This window comes from Epinephelus moara, chromosome 16, assembly GCF_006386435.1.
Source record: "Epinephelus moara isolate mb chromosome 16, YSFRI_EMoa_1.0, whole genome shotgun sequence".
NCBI lineage: Eukaryota > Metazoa > Chordata > Actinopteri > Perciformes > Serranidae > Epinephelus > Epinephelus moara.
This window is the reverse complement of record NC_065521.1, coordinates 32,329,075-32,349,506: the sequence shown is the minus strand read 5'-3', so window position 1 is coordinate 32,349,506 and position 20,432 is coordinate 32,329,075. Positions and strand designations below refer to the sequence as shown.

At 43.4% G+C, this 20,432-nt stretch overlaps 1 protein-coding gene across 2 annotated transcripts in view; it reads left to right on the top strand.

Annotated features, from left to right (window-relative positions):
* Positions 1–2,302: 2,302 nt before the first annotated feature.
* The window catches only part of LOC126403023 (protein bicaudal D homolog 2-like), a 45,232-nt gene continuing 27,102 nt past the window's right edge, over positions 2,303–20,432 (top strand). For both annotated transcript variants that reach the window (XM_050065417.1, XM_050065416.1), the window contains exon 1: positions 2,303–2,844. In XM_050065417.1, coding sequence (XP_049921374.1) covers positions 2,605–2,844 — 240 coding nt within the window. In that variant the 5' untranslated portion in view covers positions 2,303–2,604. The remainder of the gene's footprint in view (positions 2,845–20,432) is intronic.

Genomic DNA, 20,432 nt, shown 5'->3' with positions numbered 1-20,432 from the left:
TTTTTTTCAGGAGTAGTATCTTTGTCATACTGACATTTTTTATTAATTAATCATAGTGTACTTAGTTTGAGTCATTGTTTTGTTGACGTCTAAGTGACGTGCGTGTGTTCAGGTCAGTGTGTCAAACCAGCACATGATGTTCTGTCACGGCTGATAAAGTGGTGACTTGTTTCAGCCGTCCCCAGTCTAAGCAGCCACATCAAAACAAACCACACAACAGTAGTTTCCAACATGCACAAGTCATTGTGGTTACATAAAAAGATAGTTCCCCCAAATATATCAGCTGTTGTCTGCTACATTGGCATATTGATGCCTTTACAAATAAGTAAAAATAAGATTACCTTAAAATGTGTAGCCTACATTTATGCACAAGTCACTGTGAGTAACATAATCATCTATTTGTAAATAGTAAGCTGCTATTGTTTATTAGACACTAAAGACGTTAATCTAACAGTAGACATTTTATTCTGTTTGTTTTCACTATGCCAAGCAAAAGAACAGGGCTTACTAACAGAGGATTTCCCCACAAACAAAACTCAATAACTGTTATTCGATGAATATTACTAAATAGATAAATGATACTAGAATATTGTTAAATAAAGTAATATTATAATATTATTATACAGTAAGGAATAATTTTAGCATATTATGCTTATTGGGACAAAAAGCAAAAGTTAATTACTGAAATATAATGTATTTTTAACATGTTGCAACTGTGTCATGTTGTAACTGTCCCCAGGATTGGGGTCAATTGCAACATCTGACTTCTTCCATTAAAAAAGATGTTATGAAATATGTGTCATATGTAATCATATTTTAATGGTATGGGCAAATAGCAGACATGTGTTCAATGCAGAAACTTTTAAAGTACAAATTTAAAGTTAAGTCAAGTGAAGTCAATTTTTATATAGCACATTTCATACGACAAGCATAAACCCAGTGTGCTTAAGATACAACATACATAACAAACATAAAATATATAAGAAAATAAAGTATTACATACATAAAAAAACAATCAGGACATGATTAAAAAAATCAAAATAAGAGAGTACTATTATTATTAATAATAAAGGGGAGATAATAACATAATAATACTTATTCCTAACTTAAAAGCATGTGAAAAAGGTATGTTTTTAGTTTGCTTTTAGAAGAGAACGTACAAGTAGCCTACGCAAAACTGTATGCAAGTACATTACTTGAGTAAATGTACTTAGTAAAGCTCCGCCACTTCACACAGACCCTTTTTCCACAGCAGGCATTTTGATTTGTCATAGCAGGAAAAGCACAGGTGTATCTGATTACATTAATGATGGCTCTGTTCCATATAGTGTCCCAGTCAGCCAGCATGCACAAAACCAGGGCCAGTATTCATTTTATTATTCATACCTGTGCTGTTTGTCCTGCAAAGACACCTGAAATGTTTACCATGAAAGAGATTATGGAGTACCAGATAGGCTTCACTATGTTTCTATACACAAGAATTAATATAATACAATAAAATAATTCATAAAGGCCACAGTTAAAAAAAACATGGGCCTACACCTGACTGTGAATATATGGCTACCTGAGTTGTAATAGAGAGAGGGGAGACTGTGAAAAGTGAAGGAGACAGTGCAGGCTAATCTTTAAGCCCTCCATGAATACTGTTAAAGTTTTAATAATATTAGACTGAGGCCCTTTCATGCGTGACAAACTGTGTGAATGTCGGTGTATGTGACGTGCAGTGCATTTATCTGAAGATAAGTTCTTCACTTCTCCCGACAGATGGCAGCAGATATTTGCCAGCCTGTCTATCAGCTCTATTTCTATGACAACAAACCACAAGCGGTTTGTACAGGGATTTCCGTGCTCCACATAAGCAGGTAAACAAAGCCTATTGGGAAGTGAGTTCACTTCCTGGCGTCCACACATCGATTCCGTTGGCTTTACGCTCTAATAGTACTACATTTCCCGACGAGCACCGCCGCCCTTCAGGAGCTGTCCCAGCTGACTGCGTAGGTGCTTCCCATTTCCATAAATTGACCGAATTTACCGGATGTTGATGTGTTGTGGCTTCAAAATAAAACAAGAACGCTGTAACACCGAAGGAAATTATCACGGAATTTTTACTCACTATGTGTTCTCCCTTTATTGTATTTTAGCTTTTTATTTTAGAGCGTAAATAAAAGCAATAAACACAGAACTATGCATGGGTCTGAGCGGTCTGAAGCGCATTTTCGCCGATAAGAGTTTTATTTTGAAAGTAAGAACCAGAAGTTGTACATCCGTTTTTCTTCCCTTGTCAGTTGGTACTCCTGGCTCCGGCGCAAATGCTCCGACAAGCCGGGGGAGAGGTGAAGAAAACGCAGTAACTCAACGATGGAGCAATTTTAGGAGATAACGACGAGCTCCCCCGTCGGAGATAATTCAACCGAGTCATCTACATGACCAAAGAAACAAGACCGGCAACGAGAAACACAAGCGTAACAATCATGCAATTTAAATACAGACGAATTTAAGCAACCGCTCCTTCTTCAAGGTTACGCCGCTTGAAGACGCCCCAACATCCCCCTCCTTGTCGCAGATCAGCTGGCGTACGTTGGTCGGTCGTAACCGGTACCCATCATGTCCGTGGAAGAGCAGGGCTACCCCGACGCTGTGCTGTTGCTGGAGGCCGCGCCGGAGTGGATGCGGGCCGAGATCGAGCGTCTCACCCGGGAGCTGAGTGAGACCACGAACGAGAAGATCCAGGCGGCGGAGTACGGGCTGGCGGTGCTGGAGGAGAAGCAGCTGCTCAAACAGCAGTACGATGACCTGGAGATGGAGTATGAGGCCGTCAGGCAGGAGGTGGACCAGCTGAAGGAGGTAGGCTGCATTTTAAAATCACAGAATATGCCTGAGAAATCATATGACATTGTAATTAGAGTCACTGACGCAGCAACCCTAAAAACCTGAAGCTATGATTTATTCTGGGGCGTATACCCATTTGTTGTACCCAGCAAAATTAATCCCAGTGACCCTGTCATGTTTTTATTTGTATGGCCTCCTCACTATAATATTCCACACAGGGACTTGGATTGCTGTGGCATTTATACAGGCATCACCTATTAAACATCTGTCTTTCATCCTACAAGGTCAAAACTGCAAGATGAGGAGGGGATGCTCCCTCTGTAGGCTGCTCCCCACCCCACCCCCTCCTCACTCAGGGTGTCCCCCATTGCACTGACACCTTTATTTATTTATACAGCTTTTATGGCTCCTTCAAGACATTCCTGACTGACTCACAGCTAGTCTAGGCTTGGTGTGCGTCCACCCCCACTCCTGTAATGTCTTAATCATGAGTAGATCTGCAGACTGTACAGATATGAGCATTATTACATGCAGGCAGGGAGCTTCAATACTTTGCTGTGCATGTTTGATATGTGACATTAAAAAAACTGAGTCATTCTGCTGATTTTTGGTTTAATTCTGCTCTGTGTGCACATTATAACTTTCTTTAAAATGACATTTATGTGTTGAGATCACATTAAAAATAACACTTTTAGATGTTTGACTGGCTTAAGTTGTCTCTCAGCTCAGCTTCTGTGAACGGGAATTACTAGTTTAGGTGAAAGGGGCGGGAGTAGGTTTGAATTTTTGAACCTTCCCGCTCAGAGGAGAGAGGGATGAGTAACTTGCAGAGGAAACCAGGCGAGTTATGACCCTGTGGGAATGGAAAGAATGTTGAGTGACGGTTCAAGAAGTCAGATAAAGGATGTGTCTGTTTTTCTGGACAGTGGCCGCGCTTATTCCCTGCTGTTGTATCACGTTGAGTCCACTTTTCTTCATTAGAGCAGCAGTCTGTCACTGTCATGTGATTTAGAAGGAGAGAAGTTGGCTTTAGGGTGACGTTAGCCAGACGGTCCCGCTCACAGCTGCAGCCTCTCTCTGCGCCCACAAGTAGTCATGGAAAAAAAAAAAATCAGATTCCCGCTTTGTTCATGGTTGCTCACATCCTCCTCTAAGATACGAGCTCTTCCTGTGTCCTCCCACCAGGCCTGACAACCAATAGCTGAGAAAGCTGAGTTTATGGTAACCCCCTTATTGCCTTGCCAGAAATGTGCTCATCGTCCCCTTGGGTTTTTGTGCGTGTCAGTGGAGAGACCCATACAGAGAGGTTTTCAGCTCTCCGCTTCTCCCTCTTTGCTGTCCGTCTTCCAGTGACCCCCCCTCTCTAGTCGTTGTTATTGTCTTTGGCAGGAAGGCCTCGCTCTGCCTCAGAGGAATGACCGCAAAAATATGTGAATAGAAGAAACAGACTGGAAATGGTCGAAAAGAGTAACCATGGCAGCAAACTAAGGCAAATAAAAAGGAGCAGGGGCATTTGAGAAGATTTGTCTTGGTTTTTCAAAATATACCAGATGAAGCTCTCATTGTGAGTCTTGTTGGACTGCTAGACTGTGCCTGGTCTCTTTCTGTCGTATAATGGAACACAAACATCCGTCTGTGTGGGCAATAAACTCGATTGTTTGCTCCAAGCTGTGGCAGAGGTTCTTTCTTCTGCCTCGGGGTTGGGTTATACTGGTTGTAGATCACTGATCAGATGTTAGCCTTTGAAAGACCATAGCTATGTTCCTTTATCCCTTTACCCAACCCCCCAACTCAGTCTCTGTATGAAGGACAGAAGTGATGTTATCACAAGAGTAATACAAACACATTCTCATGACATCCCTCTCCACTTCCTCTGTATTGTCTGTAGAGGAACAGTAGATAGTGGGGAGCAAACACAAGATAAGCTACTGTCAAAGCAGGGGCTAAAATTAAAGTTGATCTCAAACTTATAAATCAAGATTTTGTTGCAGTTGTGAAAAGACAGATGCCATATTTATCAGGTGGACTTCTTTTGTTGTTCTGATTTGTGAGACGTTTTGAAGAAGGTAGGTCAAACTGACCGCCGTGGCTTTGTCTGGCAGTTATTTACTTTGGTCAGGTATAAATGTCATGCTCTCTTCGGTACACAGCGAGTATTTACACTCATGGAGGCAATGTTTGCATGTCCCTTCTCTTTTCGAGGACTTTACGAGGAGATTTACAGAGTAGCTCAACACTGGATCGTCTCCCGTGACCCCAAACGTCTCCTCTCACACACTGGTATGCACAAACAAATTAAATTGCTCAGATTTATGTGTGTTCATATTGATTTAAACACCCAGATACAACTCTTTTGTCTCATGCAAACAGCCAATCGGAAATCATCATGACAGCGAGCAAACTTCCCCTGCCAATTAAGCAATTCTCACCCTCTCACCCTCTCACCCTACCCTTGGGCAGGGCACTTGTACTCACACTGAAGCATATTCACACCCCCACATGCACACCACTCTCGAGGCAGGAAGATGGAGGAATTCTGTGCACTGCTGTTGCTTAGTAACGGCACAGCTCTGCGCCTTAATTTTAGCAGCTGTGCCTCATCCTCAGCAGGTGCTGCTTCCTCAGTGTGCCGGTCGGTAACTGCTTAGGGATCATCTCACAGCATAGCTAGAGTAGTATACACACGTTGTAATTGGCTGGCAGTAACCACGTATTGGTTAATGATATTCATAGGCTGCTTCTCTAGGTTCTCTGATGTAGCTGTTATATTTGTATGTAGAATATATCTTATGGTCATTGACGTACTGCTGCAGCTGTGACAGTGTCATTCCCCTTGAGTTTCTCTTTTCTTATACACTTTGTAGCCCTCCAACCGCAAAATTATTCTCCAACCATTTGCTTGTGCACTGGTGTTTGTCATTAGGGAAAGACTGCGATGTCTCCCTATGCTTAGCCATCTTCTCAGAGGGTACTAGCCCAACAGAGAGACCTATCTGCTGATATATTATAGTGAATGTGAGTTAGTTGGACCTTTGCCCCTGTTAGACCTGCACTGTAACACTGCTCAGACTTCATTTGTCCATTTGCCTGATTGTGCATTTCTTTGTGATTATGCAGCTTTTCTTCTGGGAAACTTTATCTGACAAACAGAATCTTAAGTCAACAGCTGATTGTACACAATACGCTGCGCCCTCTCCGAACGGTGCTCTGATAAAAGGCGCCCTTGAATGCTAGGCTGCCAGTGAAGATATGAGAGAGAGCTGTGTGGACTTTTCCCCAGTTCCAGTGCAGATTGCAGAACACAGGCTCAGTCACAAGGTGAAGGAGCTAATGCCATTATACCACACTCAGTGGAGGAGCGGAAGGTGGTGCTCCCTCAGCTGTTGTTGATATTCTTAAGTTAAGCCACTCACAGGTGACATCATGTGCCACACCTCCAACTGTTAATGCAGTTCCTGCATACAGTCTGCCTGTATGGAGAACTAAACAGGCTTTGGTAACTGCTGTGGGCTCGATGTTTAGTCTTTCGGGCCGTCTGAGGTCTGTGTCAATGTAATGCGATAGAACACAGTGGCCACAAAGACGTCAGCTTCTATCATAAGACAAGAGACCCACAGAGCACCCCTGAGTCCTCAGTTTTATTTATTTTTTTCTGGTACTGGTTCATTTTCAGACTACAGACACATAGACAATGGCCTTTATAACAAAGGCCTAGAGGTCTTCAGGCCCTTGTTGTGGTGTGTCAAGCGTCAGAGACCGCACAGAAGTCATTCAGTCACACACAGACCCTGTTCGTCCCCTGCAACGCTCCTATCGCTGTAGCGGCAGCTGTGCAGTGCAATGTGGAATTCAACCAGACAATCAGAACCCTAAATATTGTAAAGCTCAGTGAAACCTGGGTTGTCTGCGCTCGGCTCGCTGGCCCTTTGTGTGTTTGAGCACACTGGGGTTACCAGGTCTTGGGCGTCACAGATGAAGAGAGGGTTAAATGCCAGCAGAACACAGTGTATGACAAAGGAGAGTGAGAGAGGCGTCCCATTGTGGTTACATTTGAAAGGATTGGGTACTTTTGTCCCTTTTGAAATGGCAGATCACTAAAGGATATATCCCAATGTCCTTAAACAAAGATATCTGGTGTGACTCTAAGCCCTTTCTGTGGTGTTAAATGGGTTGGATGCTGATTGGATGTCAGTAGAAAATACGAGGACACCAAACCCATCTGGTCCCTTATATGAAGAGTCATAAATAAAGTCCATCTCATGTTGTTGGGTTGCAGCACCAAGCTGTGTTTCATCAGCAGCTGCTCATCTCTTACTTCTCCTAATCTTTCTTTTTTCTATTTTCTTACTTATTTCAGCCATTCTTGTATCTTATCACAAACTCTCAGCCCGTTCCAACAGCCCATTCAAGTCATACTCAATCATGTCTGTACCCATTTATGGTTTTGCCTCTGTGTGACCTAACTTATGCTAAACCTTTCAGCATTGTTTGGGGTATTCTTTTATCCATAATGTCTTTTAGTTGACGGCAAGTCTGCAGTTAAGGGGTAATCTTTTCTAAATGGCACTAAATAAAGTCCTAAATCCCCTTCCCTCTGGGCCTAAGAGGATGAATCCCAGCCGCTATGCACAGGGCTTACGGAGGTCTGGGAGTCTGCCAGGCCCAGTCACACTCAGCAGCTTCCAGAGCCAGGGACAGGTAGGTGCATTTTGGGGTAATGCTGCACAGAGGCTGTCAGGTGCTGCTGGGAAACTGCCCTGTTCTCCCTATCCTGGCCCAGTAGCCTACTCCAGTGGCTGCCAAGCCCTAGCAGTCGGTTCAGAGTGCTGTCAGGCCTGGCATACACATGAATCCCAGCCTCAGTAAGAAGGTGCAAATTATTGTAAAGATCAGCTACACAGTCATTCTGTGAAGAAATTCCCACTGGTAGAATTTTATCAAGTGTCTGTACAGGCTCCATAACATCCACTCACACAGACTAATGTTGCCTTCTGTGTCACAGACGGACGACCATATGGTATGACAAAGTAATGAAAGAATCATTCCAGCCAGTTTTAGGTAAAATGGCCCGCTGCTAATCCGTAATGATTTTAAGAGCTTTTGTCCTTAACACCGATAAACAAAATACCATCAGCACCCGTCCACAGTTCAAGTGGAGGCCACATTTACTCAGGAGCATTAGTGGAAGGCTGTTTGAGTGTGTCAGGTCTCAGTGGGTGAACTGTTTGCTTGGAATGTTGCTGGTCTGTATAAAGAGTGTGTTTGTGCAGCGTGTTTAAATGACCAGAATCGTGCGTTTGTGACGTCTTGCATCACCAATAGGCGGTGTGGAAGGAGCAGAGTACTCCTGGTATGTGGTAGTTCGTTGACCTTTTACATGACTGATGGTCATCAATGAAACTCTTGCATCGAGTTTCACCCCAGGCCACTCGGGAGTTGTTGTTACCTACTGATAGGAAAGCATAGCATTGTGACTGCCCAAGGGGGTATTGTATAACGTTTGTGTGCGTCATTAGACACTGTCCTCTGGCTTCAGTAAATATGGATGAAGTTGTCGGGTAATCTAAAGTGTGTTCATAATATTTAGCTGCAAAGTAGCTGGTTTTACTTTGCTTGATTCCCCATATTGCAGAGCCTTACATTTATTATACATGGTTAATTTCACACAGTTCGAACCCCCCTAGTGTGAAGACTACTTTAAAACATTAACAGGAGTCAAAAGTGCACGTACACCAGCAGTATGGCAGCCTCGCAGGGTCATGATTCTACCAGTATAATCCAATTACTGACGACCAGGGCCAGATCAGGCAGGAGGCCAGGCTAAAAGCAGAGGATGAGGTCATAGTAATGGCCGCATGCTTCCGACAATACAACACGGTTCACTCAGGCAATAGGTCGTTCTCCAGTTTCCCTTCTCCTGCACTCCATAACGACTATAAACTGTTATAAATCCGTCAACAAAGAAGCCAGTGTGCATGCACGTGACCGAGCTAGATGTGTGTATGTGTGTGTAAGAAATACAATGGCTACTTATCCCTTCTCTCCTACGTGTCCAGCTGTCTTTATTGTGTGGTTTCATTGTATCTCTTGCATCCTGTTTTGTTCCTCTATCACCACGAAGAGCCTATGTTTGATATTTAGTGTGTTATTTGTTGTATTGAATTGATTTAAATTATTATTTGTGGGCTTTCTTTATGGCCATGGTCTGTGTTGGAAAAAAAAAACCCACTAGTGTGTCTGTTAGGTAAGTTGTCTCCATGGTAATACTACCTTGCTGTATACGCTTTTGGTAACTCAAGCTACCATGTTACATAATATTGAGATAGATCCTCTATCTTCCCATTGAAACCCGTGGTCCAGTTAGCTCTAGGCCTGCAAACTGCAACTTAACGAATTCCAGGCAGGGTCATATTTGTATTTAGACACTGATTTTCTTATATAAACGGATGAATCAGCAAGGCATGTGGGTAGAGAACAAGTTTGTGGCTGTTTGTTTTCAACCCCGCCTGCATCCTTCTTTTAATAGTCTTTAGATCAAGTCTGGACTGTATCAGATTGCTCACATACCTTCCTTATCATTTGTGCCACTGAATCCAAGCAACATGATTGACACAGCGTGACACCCGCAAATAAAGCTTAGTGTTTTGCTAATAAAAATTGCTATGGGTTTCCTGCAAGCGTAAAGACTTTTGCTGAGCTCTGCGCCATCAAATTCTTCTTCCTACTATTGAAATGCATTGAGAACTCACATCCCCTGCCCCCCGTGCTCCGCATCCTGTTTACTCGCAAGGAGTCTGGCTTTTTATAGCAGATGGGAAGTGTATGAAATATGGCTCTGTACCAGTCCGGATATCTTTTTAGTAGATCAGAGGACATGACCGCACAAGGTTCATCAGGCAAGTCACTTCTGTCACCTCTGTTCGATGAGGAATACATCGCAACAATACACTTTTTTTTGATGAGAAGAATGTGCTTGCCTTCCTCTCCGTGTTACATCAACACTCATTATGCTGCATTTCCTTTCAGTGTTCTGGTCATTTCCACGGCAACAGAGGCAGGAACTAACATTCAATAGCCAGAGTCACCTAGGTTTAGATACACTCAGTTTTTTGAGCCTCAAGCTCTCGAGGGCTCAACAATAAGGATTGCCTGATTGCCTGGGGCAAGCAAAATGCCACTTCTGGCTAGTAAGGGGTAAAAAAGAATGTAACACATTGTTTTTACTGGAGCTGATAATGAAAGTAGCTAATATTGGCAGGTAAAGACAAAGTTTATCAGCTGAAGTGCAAGCAAGCATTTTAATTATCATGAAAACAAGAGTTCAGTTGGGTGGGTTGGAGGATGTGGGCGAAACTCCAACTACGTATTGCACAGTAAGCTGCAAGTTTGAGAGCAAGGGGGATGAATTGGGTTGTTTTTCATGACATGCCTTAGTTATCTGGTAACCACTTATAGATAAAACAATTTGTATAGGGGAAAGGAGAAACTGAATTTGGACTGGTAGATTTCTGACCCAGTTGCCTAACTGAGCAAGTGAAAAAAAACATTAACGTTGAATTCTGATATCCATCAGTATTTGTTTTGTCATGTCTGTGGGTGTTCAAAATATGTGCTGAATCAAATAAAGTCTGCTTAGTCATGCATAGGGGACTTTTGAACAGGTTAGGTAGATCTGCAAGTTTCTGCCAGCAATCTAATCTCATCTTGACACACATCCTAAGCAATCAGAGACACGCAATTTTGACGTTCTTTTAATGACCTCCTGAAATCAGAAGTCCACATTTCCCAATGTTGTGGGACACTTGACTCTCCTGACACACAGAGTATAGTGAGGCTTTCTCTTAGACGTCTTTTTATCCAATTGAGTTTAAATATCCCTGGAGAATCAAAAAATGTATTAGCATATGCAAAGAGGAGGAATAAACTTGTGGTAGCTATAAGTGGACAGATGGTGGGTGCCCCATCCCTACCCCTTGATGTAGACACATGCACATATCGATAGGGTATGACCGGCCCTACCCATATCTTACATCTAAACAGGATTTTATTGTGCAGTTTGTCCCAGGGCGTTCAGTGTTTTGGTGCAGTACATGAAGAGATCAGGGATGAGATGTAGACAGATTGCATTCTCTGTTTACATGAGTTCATCCTGGCGCACACCCCTCTCCGGTTCCTCCGAAATTCTACATAGTCCTCTCATCTCAATTATCTCCTGACTGACAGGGTAGTGCCGCCCATCTCACGTAAATTAATCAAACCAGAGGGCAGATTCTGAAAACATCTCCTCATTTTAATAGCCTATCTATTCAAACATTAGCAAACCCAATTTGAAAGGGTTGTCCCCTCGCCCTGGGGGTCCTTTTAACTTCAACACCACGGTGCAATCAGAGATCAGCAGTATGTCTACAATCCTTCCACGCTCCATACACACTCCCTGCCACCTTCCTTCTCTCCTCCTCCTCCTGCTTGGGCTCCTATTGTAAATAGGCTAGTGGGTCTGGGTCCCCCTGTCGCAGTGTGTCGCACCCGAGTCTCACGGAGCCCACGCTTTGAAATCCTCAGGCATTGTCGAACAGGGGAGAGGGAGGAATGAATTGGGAATAGCAAAGGGGTAAAAGGGAGGGGAGATAAGAAGACAGAGTTGTATAGTCAGGCAGGGGGCTGCCTGTACAGCAATAACAACATTAGGGTTTGGGCTCAGAGAGCGTGAGGAGAGGAGGGGTTTTAATTGGATGTGTGCCAGTCTCTCAGGGGTCCTTGAGAAATGGGGATAGCAGACACAGAATGGGAGAAAGGTTTGGATGGGAGGGGCACCGGGCAATGCCTGAGTTTCCTGTGGGAACCAGTTCACTCCCTTTTTAAATGGGAGAAGAATAGGGGTTCCTCTATCAGCTGGATTAATGAGTTTAAAGTGCTGGGGCTTTAAATAGAGAATAACCAGCTATCTCTTTTCTGTACAAACATAGCTTGATAAATATGTAACTCATGAAAGAGCAGCAGGCTGTTTGCCAGCATTTGATCAGGACTTAAGGGCATTGTGTTGGAGTTAGGCTTATCTTTCATCTCTTTGCATTATTTTACTTTAATGCTGTTGTTGCAGAGATGTTCCAGAGACATATTGTAGTGCATTGTTTACCAAGTATGTTTTGAACATGGAATAAAAGAACTTATGTAATGCAAACCGTAGACAATCATTTTTCTGCATTATGCATGTTCTGTTAACCTTCAATGCTATTTGCATTCACATATGATCCATTATGTGCACAGTGGTGAGGATACTGAGCCCCCACCTCATTCTTTACAAACTGACGTGGCCTCATATGGTATAGGCTCGCCACCCTGACCCAAGATCTCACCCCACTGTTAGAGAGAACGTGCGCACATGCAGTCACAAACAGGATTTAATTACTGCAAATGGGGATGGGAGGTCATTTGTCTCTGTCTGGCCGGGAGCAAAGGCAGGACCTGCCCAAGAGACCGTCTCCTGGGTTTGGGAGCGTGAGTGGAGGGATAGCAGAGAGGGGTTAGGGACAGCACAGAGAAGAGATTGGGAGATAAGTGTAGCCTTTTTTATGAGTGGAGTGGTGGAAAATTTGACACTACATCAGGAGTGATGAATAGTTGCATTCAAGTGGCAACATACGAAGCACCATAGATGGAAAACCTCAGGAAGACGGCGAATTGATTTCCTGCAGTCCCTCCCCCATCCTGTCAATGCCTTACTCTGATTGTCCAGACATGTCTCGGCACTAATGGATGAGAGTATGATGAGAGGAAATGCATTAGGGTCTCATGTGTAGCATTCATCTAATAAATGGTTATGGTAAAGGTTGGTAGCAGGCTCAAGGTTTGATTAAAAAAAAGTCTCCACATACTGACCGTGAACAAATACACAAACAAATAGATTCAATGTGTGCTTTACCTTCCCTCTTTTCCTGCATACCTGACCTTGGACTTTGGAAGAATATCTAGTCACATGTCATGTGTGGGTGTGTGTGTGTGTGTCTGAGCTCACAAATGTATGCATTTATATGTGTGTGTTTATATGTGACCCTGGCCCCAGCTGTGGCCCCAGCTGCTCCCCTTCCCTGTCATTTATGTCAGTAACAGCGAGGGGCTGTTCAGCTGTGGAGGTCATACGTAAAGGCTCCACAGGGAGCGGTTTCTTTTGGGGAAAAATGCTGAAATACACACTAAATAGAAACTCGGTCTGACTCACTGGTTGTTTACTATGATGTAGCCTTGGCCAAAGCAAAGAGCAGAAATAAAAATAGTTCAAAGCATGAGACCAGCGAGCTCTTTGTGCAAACAGATCTCAAATAGGAGAGGCATGGGACACGGGTGAAGACTGCTGCCAGAGAAAGAGGGAGGAGAGCAAGCTGTGCAAGGCTGAGCTCTGAAACCGCCATCTGTGTCAGTGCCCTGCCTCTACTGAACGCCTCTCGCTCTGTCACTGTAATTGGCATTGTAACCATAACGACGGCTGTTCCCCTGGGGTGCCGGCGCGTGGACCTGGGAGATCTCATCCAGCCACGGAGTGTCAGGCAGAAAGGGGAACCGACAGGCTGACTGCAGCCAGGCACAGATAAGGCGGTCTTTGCATTGCAAATGATTGAGGTTCTGAATGCCCAGAACTGGAGCTGGTATGTAACATTGTCGTGATGTGACCGATGATAAAGCACTCAGACTCCGGCTCAGACGCCGGTATGGTGGTGCAATATACCAGACCCATTGAATCCCTGCTCTCCCTTGAGACGTTGGCTTTTTCCTCCATTCTGTAGCAGATTTAGCAGCTGAACAATAGAGCCAATAAACAGCCGGGGATAAACAGATGCTTCCTTGTGATTAATTGACTGCTAAGATTAAAAACGGAAGACAGAAGTATAGTTTAAAACCTTGTGGTTCATCTATCTGGTTGCACAAGACAGAACAGATGATTTTTCATGGTGTCATAAAAGAAACAAAAACAGTAACGTGAGTCAAGACAAGCCTTCACAGGAGGCACTTAACCCCACTAAAATATGTTTTTTCTGTAAATGTTGATAGTGGAACATGGTTTGTTTTTAGACTCAGCTTAGATTTCACTCATAAGTGGAATGAAAATGACCTTTTCTCATTATGCTGCTTATTCTCTGTCCTTTATAGACATGCTCTGATACCATTTTTTACTTCCAGTTAGGGATTCCGATACCCGAACGATACAGAACCCTTTATAAAACAGCAACAAATACATACACAGAATGAATGCTCTAGAACTTTCTTTTATCGGGTGTAAAATATGGCATAATTGCAGACATTTTGCTAACAGCTAACGTTACACTATGTACTGGAAATCAATTCCTCTTTATTGCTCCAAACAGTAGTTGCCAGTGGCTGCACAGCGCAACTTACTGTGTAGGCTACTGTTTTAGAAGGGGGAAGAAAAATTGATTTCTGGGAAAACTGCAGTTTTGTAACTACTTTTAAGGTTTAAAAATAAATTCTGGAGTTCAGATTGGTGCATATACTGGCGTATTCGCTGATATGTGATCCATCCTCTCTTTGGTTGGATCTTGTTGGATAGTCCGTTTGCATTTTCCACTGTAAGCGAACCGCACCAGGGTTCACTTGCAAGTGAACTGAGCCCCTCAGTTTTCAAGCAGACCAGGGCTTGACTGAGCTTTCGCACCACTCCAAACGAACCGAACTATCTGTGGAAGCGGACCAGGGTTTGTTTAAAGCGGACCAAATAGCACCAGTGTGAATGCGTCCTTATGCTGGTAGAAGAACAACTCTACTCTTATGCACTGAAGGCTAAATAAACTGTGCACAGCCCAGGGTTCTTTAGCTCGCTGACAGAAACATAATGACTGTTTTTACCCTGTAATAACACAGCAGCCAGTCCATGAACACTTATATAGCACCCTCAGGCTGACACAGACACTATAATGGCAGCGTGGAGCTCGATTGTCCTTTCTTTGCTGGTGCTTCACCTTTATAAATGAGATATAATTTCTCAAGGCTCTTGTCTTTGTAGACGTATGATGAATACAGATGCAGCTTTTTTTAACTTGACATCTGATCTTAACAAAGACAGACTTCACACAGAGTCTCTAATGCTGACTTCAGATTAGTGGCCTGTGTAAAGTCGGAATAAAATATGAAGTGTAGTTTTCCCCAGCCAGGTCTGATGAAAGCAGAAACTGCTGCTTAATCATTACAGCCTGATGTTAGCTGGGAAAGTGTGTGTAGAGCTCCTGCAGCCCAATTAGGCTATTCTGATATTTTTTATGGTTGAGGACGACTTCCTCAGCGAGGCGTGTAAAGGGCCTCATGAGTCTGATTAGTACACCGCTTGTACGCAGAGACCTGTGTGTGTATGTATGTATGTATGTATGTATGTGTGCGTACATGTGTGTGCTTTAATTGCATGGGTCTACCTTCTCCCAATGGCTCCATCCCCCCTGGTGTTCTCTCCTTCCCTGTCCTGCCCTGCAACTCGGGAGATCCAAAATCTGGCACAGCTTTGTGGTTGTTTTTAGGAGGTCAGCCAGTCCACTCGAGGCTAAATAACTTCTTTTTTTACGAAATATGTATTTCTCTAACCTCTGCTTTCTTATATTCTCAGTAGTTTATTCCTTGCCTTTGGCATTCTGTGCATCGCCTGTACGTGTTGACAACATGAGTTGCATACAGTGTTGGTGGAGCCCCTACAAGGCATGAAAACACTCGCCTCTTCCTGCTTTATCTCCAGAAGGGAGAGCAAGCCTCAACACGGCAACACCAGGTGCTGCAGTATGGCTGACTGCAGGGCACACTGGGAAAATTGGAAATGGGATGTGTGTGTGTATGTGTGTGTGTGAAATTGTCCAGGCCTGTGTGTGAATAATAGCCCAACAGCTCTGTGCTATGCAGTGAATCAATGTGGCTGTGCGCCAGGCAACAGCTAATATCTCAGCCTCCCTCGTTCGCATTTCTCTCCATTTCTCCCTCTCCTCTCTCCTTCTGTTTGGCACATACAACGCCTCGCATACATCGAACTGTTAAATATGACAAGTTTGCTCCAGAATTTCTCCTCTTGTAATTTTGCCATAATAAATTCCTGCTTGGAAGGTCCAAATTTTAGAGCCACTGTTATGGTGAGAAACTGTCAGTAAAGCGAGAAGGGGAGAATTTAAACCAGCGGAGAGTTAATCATAACCTCCACGGATTTGCCGAGGGATGAAAGAGAATGTCTGTCTTTTCAATTTCCATCCCACTGAGGGGTAAAGTCTGAGGTAAATAATTAGCTTCTCTGTTACTCATTATAGCAAGTGTCATTGGCTTTGGCATAACATGCGCTAATCAGCAACAGTGCTGTCAGTAAATTGAGTTAACTAAAACAAGCATACGCTGCCACGTGACATGGTTTGAATTCCAAACAGAATACAGTACACTGAGCTATCATGTCCTAATGAAATAAATGAATTAAAGTGTAGTGAGGCTGGTTTGTGTAGAATAGTGGGTCAACCGCCAGTCTAGGTCATATATGTGTTGCAGGAAGCCACTGGTTCACCAAATGCCTTTTAACTACATCCCCCAAGAGATCTTTGTTATGAACAGTTGTTGATGGACGGCTAAATATAGAATCAACACACACCTCGAAGCAATCTGCCTCCTCTACATCGCTGGCTGCACAGTGGCCTGTGAATAAAGAGAAGAGTCGGACTGAAAGAGGGCAAAAGAGAGCATGTCTCTGTTTATCATTACTAACTGTGTGGCTCCACGTGAGCTGCGATTCACGAGGCAGAGGAATCCATTCAGTGTGTTTTTTCCTCTCGTCCTGCTCCTCCTCCCCTCCTCCGCGATCGCCTACAATGACAACTCTAACACTGACTGGCCTTCAGTGTTGCAAGAACACTGTTTTGGCGTCCAGGGTCAACCCCAGCTCGCTCACCATCTGTATGACTAACTAAATTGATCTAAATGACATAGTGTCGTATTGTTCGGCGTTCGTCACAGGCCGTCTTTGTCATCGCTCAAGAATGCCGCTGTAGAGACTGTAGAGAATCTCAGCTCAGCATCAGCCCACTCTAGTTTGCAAGTCTCGCCAAATGCATTCTGATATCACATTTCTGCATCTCATGGCTGTGTCGTCTGGTATTGCAGAGTAGGCACGCCCTGCTGTGACCTATCTGGCATCATCTAGTGAGATTATCATGTCAGCATTATGCTTTAAAGTCAGTGTATCTCACTGTCTTTTTTTTTTATTCTGTCCAATGAGGGAATTTCCCCCACAGCATGCAGATGAGACCGTGCCAAAACATATTCTCACTAAATGAGACTTTTGTTGGCTCCATTTTTTTCCTATTCTTATTCTCTTTTGCTTTTCACTGACCTGTCTCCTGTCAGTTTTATTGGTCTGGAATTTTGGTTTTATTCTTCCCCAAGTTTTTTGTGTTCATGCATGTCTTTTATTTCATTTTATTTTGAGAACGTATCAACCAATAGAAAATACAATGGTCACTGGGTCCCTGATTCGTACAGCTAAGTAAAGGATGTGGATAACTTCTATGGTTGAGGTTAGCTTCTTTCAATCTGGCTCAGCAACAAAGAAGCTGTCCGACTTCTTTCTCTGTCTTATCCTGTTTCCATTTCTCCATTTCAGTCTGCCTCTCCTCCTGCAGCAAGCTTTATTTTCTTATTAAATCCAGGCTGTGAGACCACAGGGGGCTAAATGGAAACTTTAACAATGAGATGATTATAGCCGGACCAGAGATAGACGAATCAGATCCAAATCCGGAGAGTTTCCTAATTGGGTTTTGGTCTTAAGGCAAGGGTTTTCAAGATAACTCACCAGTTTTGATTGAAATACTCCTCTTGCTTAAATCAAGCTCTGTGTACGGACCATGTGTGTGTATGTACCCAGTTGTTTTATTCTTCAGGGTCTGAAGTAACCGTATCTCTGGATACATCTCTTGCTTCCTATTCTCACTTCATGCCACAGAACAATGCTTTCTGCTAACAGTAGAGAAACTGAAAATAGAACTTTGCATTCGGTTCCTTGAGCTCCACAGAGCCTCAGAGACTGGCAGTATCGATCTTCCCTGTCAAAGACCAAAAGCCCATCTCCCTTGTGCTCTTGACTCAACGGATCAAAGAAACATGCACAGGAGGATTTGAGTGGGGGAAACCACAGTGAACTCTGTCACCTTTTTTTATCCCTGCTTTAGCTTCCCTGCGCCATGTAAGGTGTTGAACATTAGCAGCAGGGCTGTGGCCCTCAGAACACAATGTTTAGCGTTCTGCCTTTATTACTTAACTGGGATCACATAGCAATAAGATGTGATTGAACGTTGAGTCCTGATTGTCTCACCTTCTAATCAGTGGACTTTGCCTCTGCAGGCTGTGTCTTTGGTCAGATTAAAGGACGACACAACGACTAGACCGTGTTCCAACATGTTTTGAACACAAACACACAAGCAGTCACGCCGTCGTCACGTAGCAACATTTGTTTTGCTGAAAAATGAACCTGCGGATAGTGGATTAAACTAAAACCCTGGGTGTAAATTAAACCTTATTACCAGAGAAACCAGTGTTTTGATATAGGTATTACTTAAAACTCAGAAAGCAGGCATAGCAACATACTTCCTTAAATTAGTCTGCGTTGATGCACCCACGCGCGAGTCTTTATTTATACCTTTGAAAGTTCCCATATGTTGATCTTATGACAGTCAGAGCCTCTGATGGGGAAGTAATAAAAATAATTCTGACGGCAGAGAGAAAAAGAAGTGAGATGAGCAATGACTCGTCTCATTATATCAATCATCCTCAATCACATGATGCTTTTGATCAGTGATTATGTACTTTGATCTCCACATGGCAGACCCGCCCAGCAGGGTGCCTAACCTCAGTCCATCATGTATGCACTCATCTGGAATCAGACACCGGGCTCTGTAGAGGGATAAATCTCTTAAATTATTGACTTTTCCTTATGTTGCATCATAACGCTAGCCATAGCTGTCCGCATGGAAATCCAGTCCAGACAGTGAGCTAATGATTAAAGACCTGCCTTTGATTAGCTTTACGAGAGATTAATAATCCACACTCGCATGTCCAATGTAAAAAAAAACCTGCAACATATGGCAAGATAAAGATGAATTATAAATTGGGTGGGCAGCTCACTGTGGGATTACAGGCTTGGTCGCGTGCGTCCCCAATTTACCCTCCCCTAAAAGTAGCATAAACCCACGCTTGGAGAGTTGAGATTAAAGGCACTGGGTCAGAGGGTTTTTGGCTACGGCGTCTACTTTCTGTTTGAAGGACAGGCCTCTTAGTTTGGGTTGATTGGAGTCCCTTCAATATCCACCACTATACATCGAGATTACAATGATGGGATTCCCCTTTTCTGATTGGGTTAATCCTGTCTCTCATAATGACTTTCTAATCAAATGCTGGTTGATGGTGTGATTTTTGGAGATGGGGGAGGTGATGGGGAAGGTATTCAACAGATACTCTTATCTAAAGCTACTGGCAGTAGGTGTTTATTGACAGAGACTTTGGCTGTCAATAAACATCCATTTGAACCTTGGCGATAAGATTATAGAAGCACCTATCATTGGTTAGGGCGCCATGATTACTAGCTGTTTTATTATTTTAAAATGACATATCTTGTGTAGCAGTTGTATACTAATACAGGTGGTGCAGTCAATGAAAATCATAGGGCAGCAACTTACTATCATTTTCATTTAATTTGCAGATCTTTTTCCCCCTTAATCGTTTGTTTGGTCCATGACATGTCTGAAAACTGTGTATAATGTCCATTTCAATTTCCTTATACCCAACATGATGGTTGTAGATTGCTTGTTTCGTTCGACCAAGAGTCCAAAACCCAAAGATACCAAGTTTATAATCACATAAGACAAAGAATAGCAGCAAATCCTCACTGCTGGGAAGCTGACATTTTACAATATTTGGCTGCAAAAATAACATTTAATTTAAGTCAGTCATCAAAATAGTTTATTTATTTTCAGTCACTCAACGCATCGATTCATGACCTAATTTCAGCTCCTGTGTGTTGGCTCAGTAGGTATTTGACCCACTGAAAATGTCAGTCATCAGTTCATCTGTAGAAATGAAACAGTCTCGTGACATTCTTTGGTAAGTTCGCACCATCAGGCATGTGTCTGCTTCCTCGTGTTACTGACACAGTTTGCAACATTTCAAACTGCTGTTGCTTCTAAATAAAGCACATCGCATCTCGGTATGAGGGTTTATCTGTTCATCCCTGCTATCTCCCCATGTGGGTTGTCATCTTTCCTGGAATCTGAGAGATACCGCAGCCACCCTGCACGAGACATGATGTCACGCACTCCTGTAACCCACTGAAACAGTTTTACGCATATTCGTCTAAGTCCTGCAAGTAGGCCAGTTCGACTAATGCAAATTTCCAGATTTTCCTTTCTCTAAAGGAATTACTGGGATTAATACGATACGCAGTCAAACAGAGAAAATCCCGCAGCAGCCAGTCACGTGCAGCTGTAAGGGGGTAGCAGGTCACAGAGACGAGAGAGTGCTCTGCAGCTGCAAACAAGGTCAGATTCGGCGCCTCAGGTGATTTCAGATTACTGCCAGTGCTCGAGCTG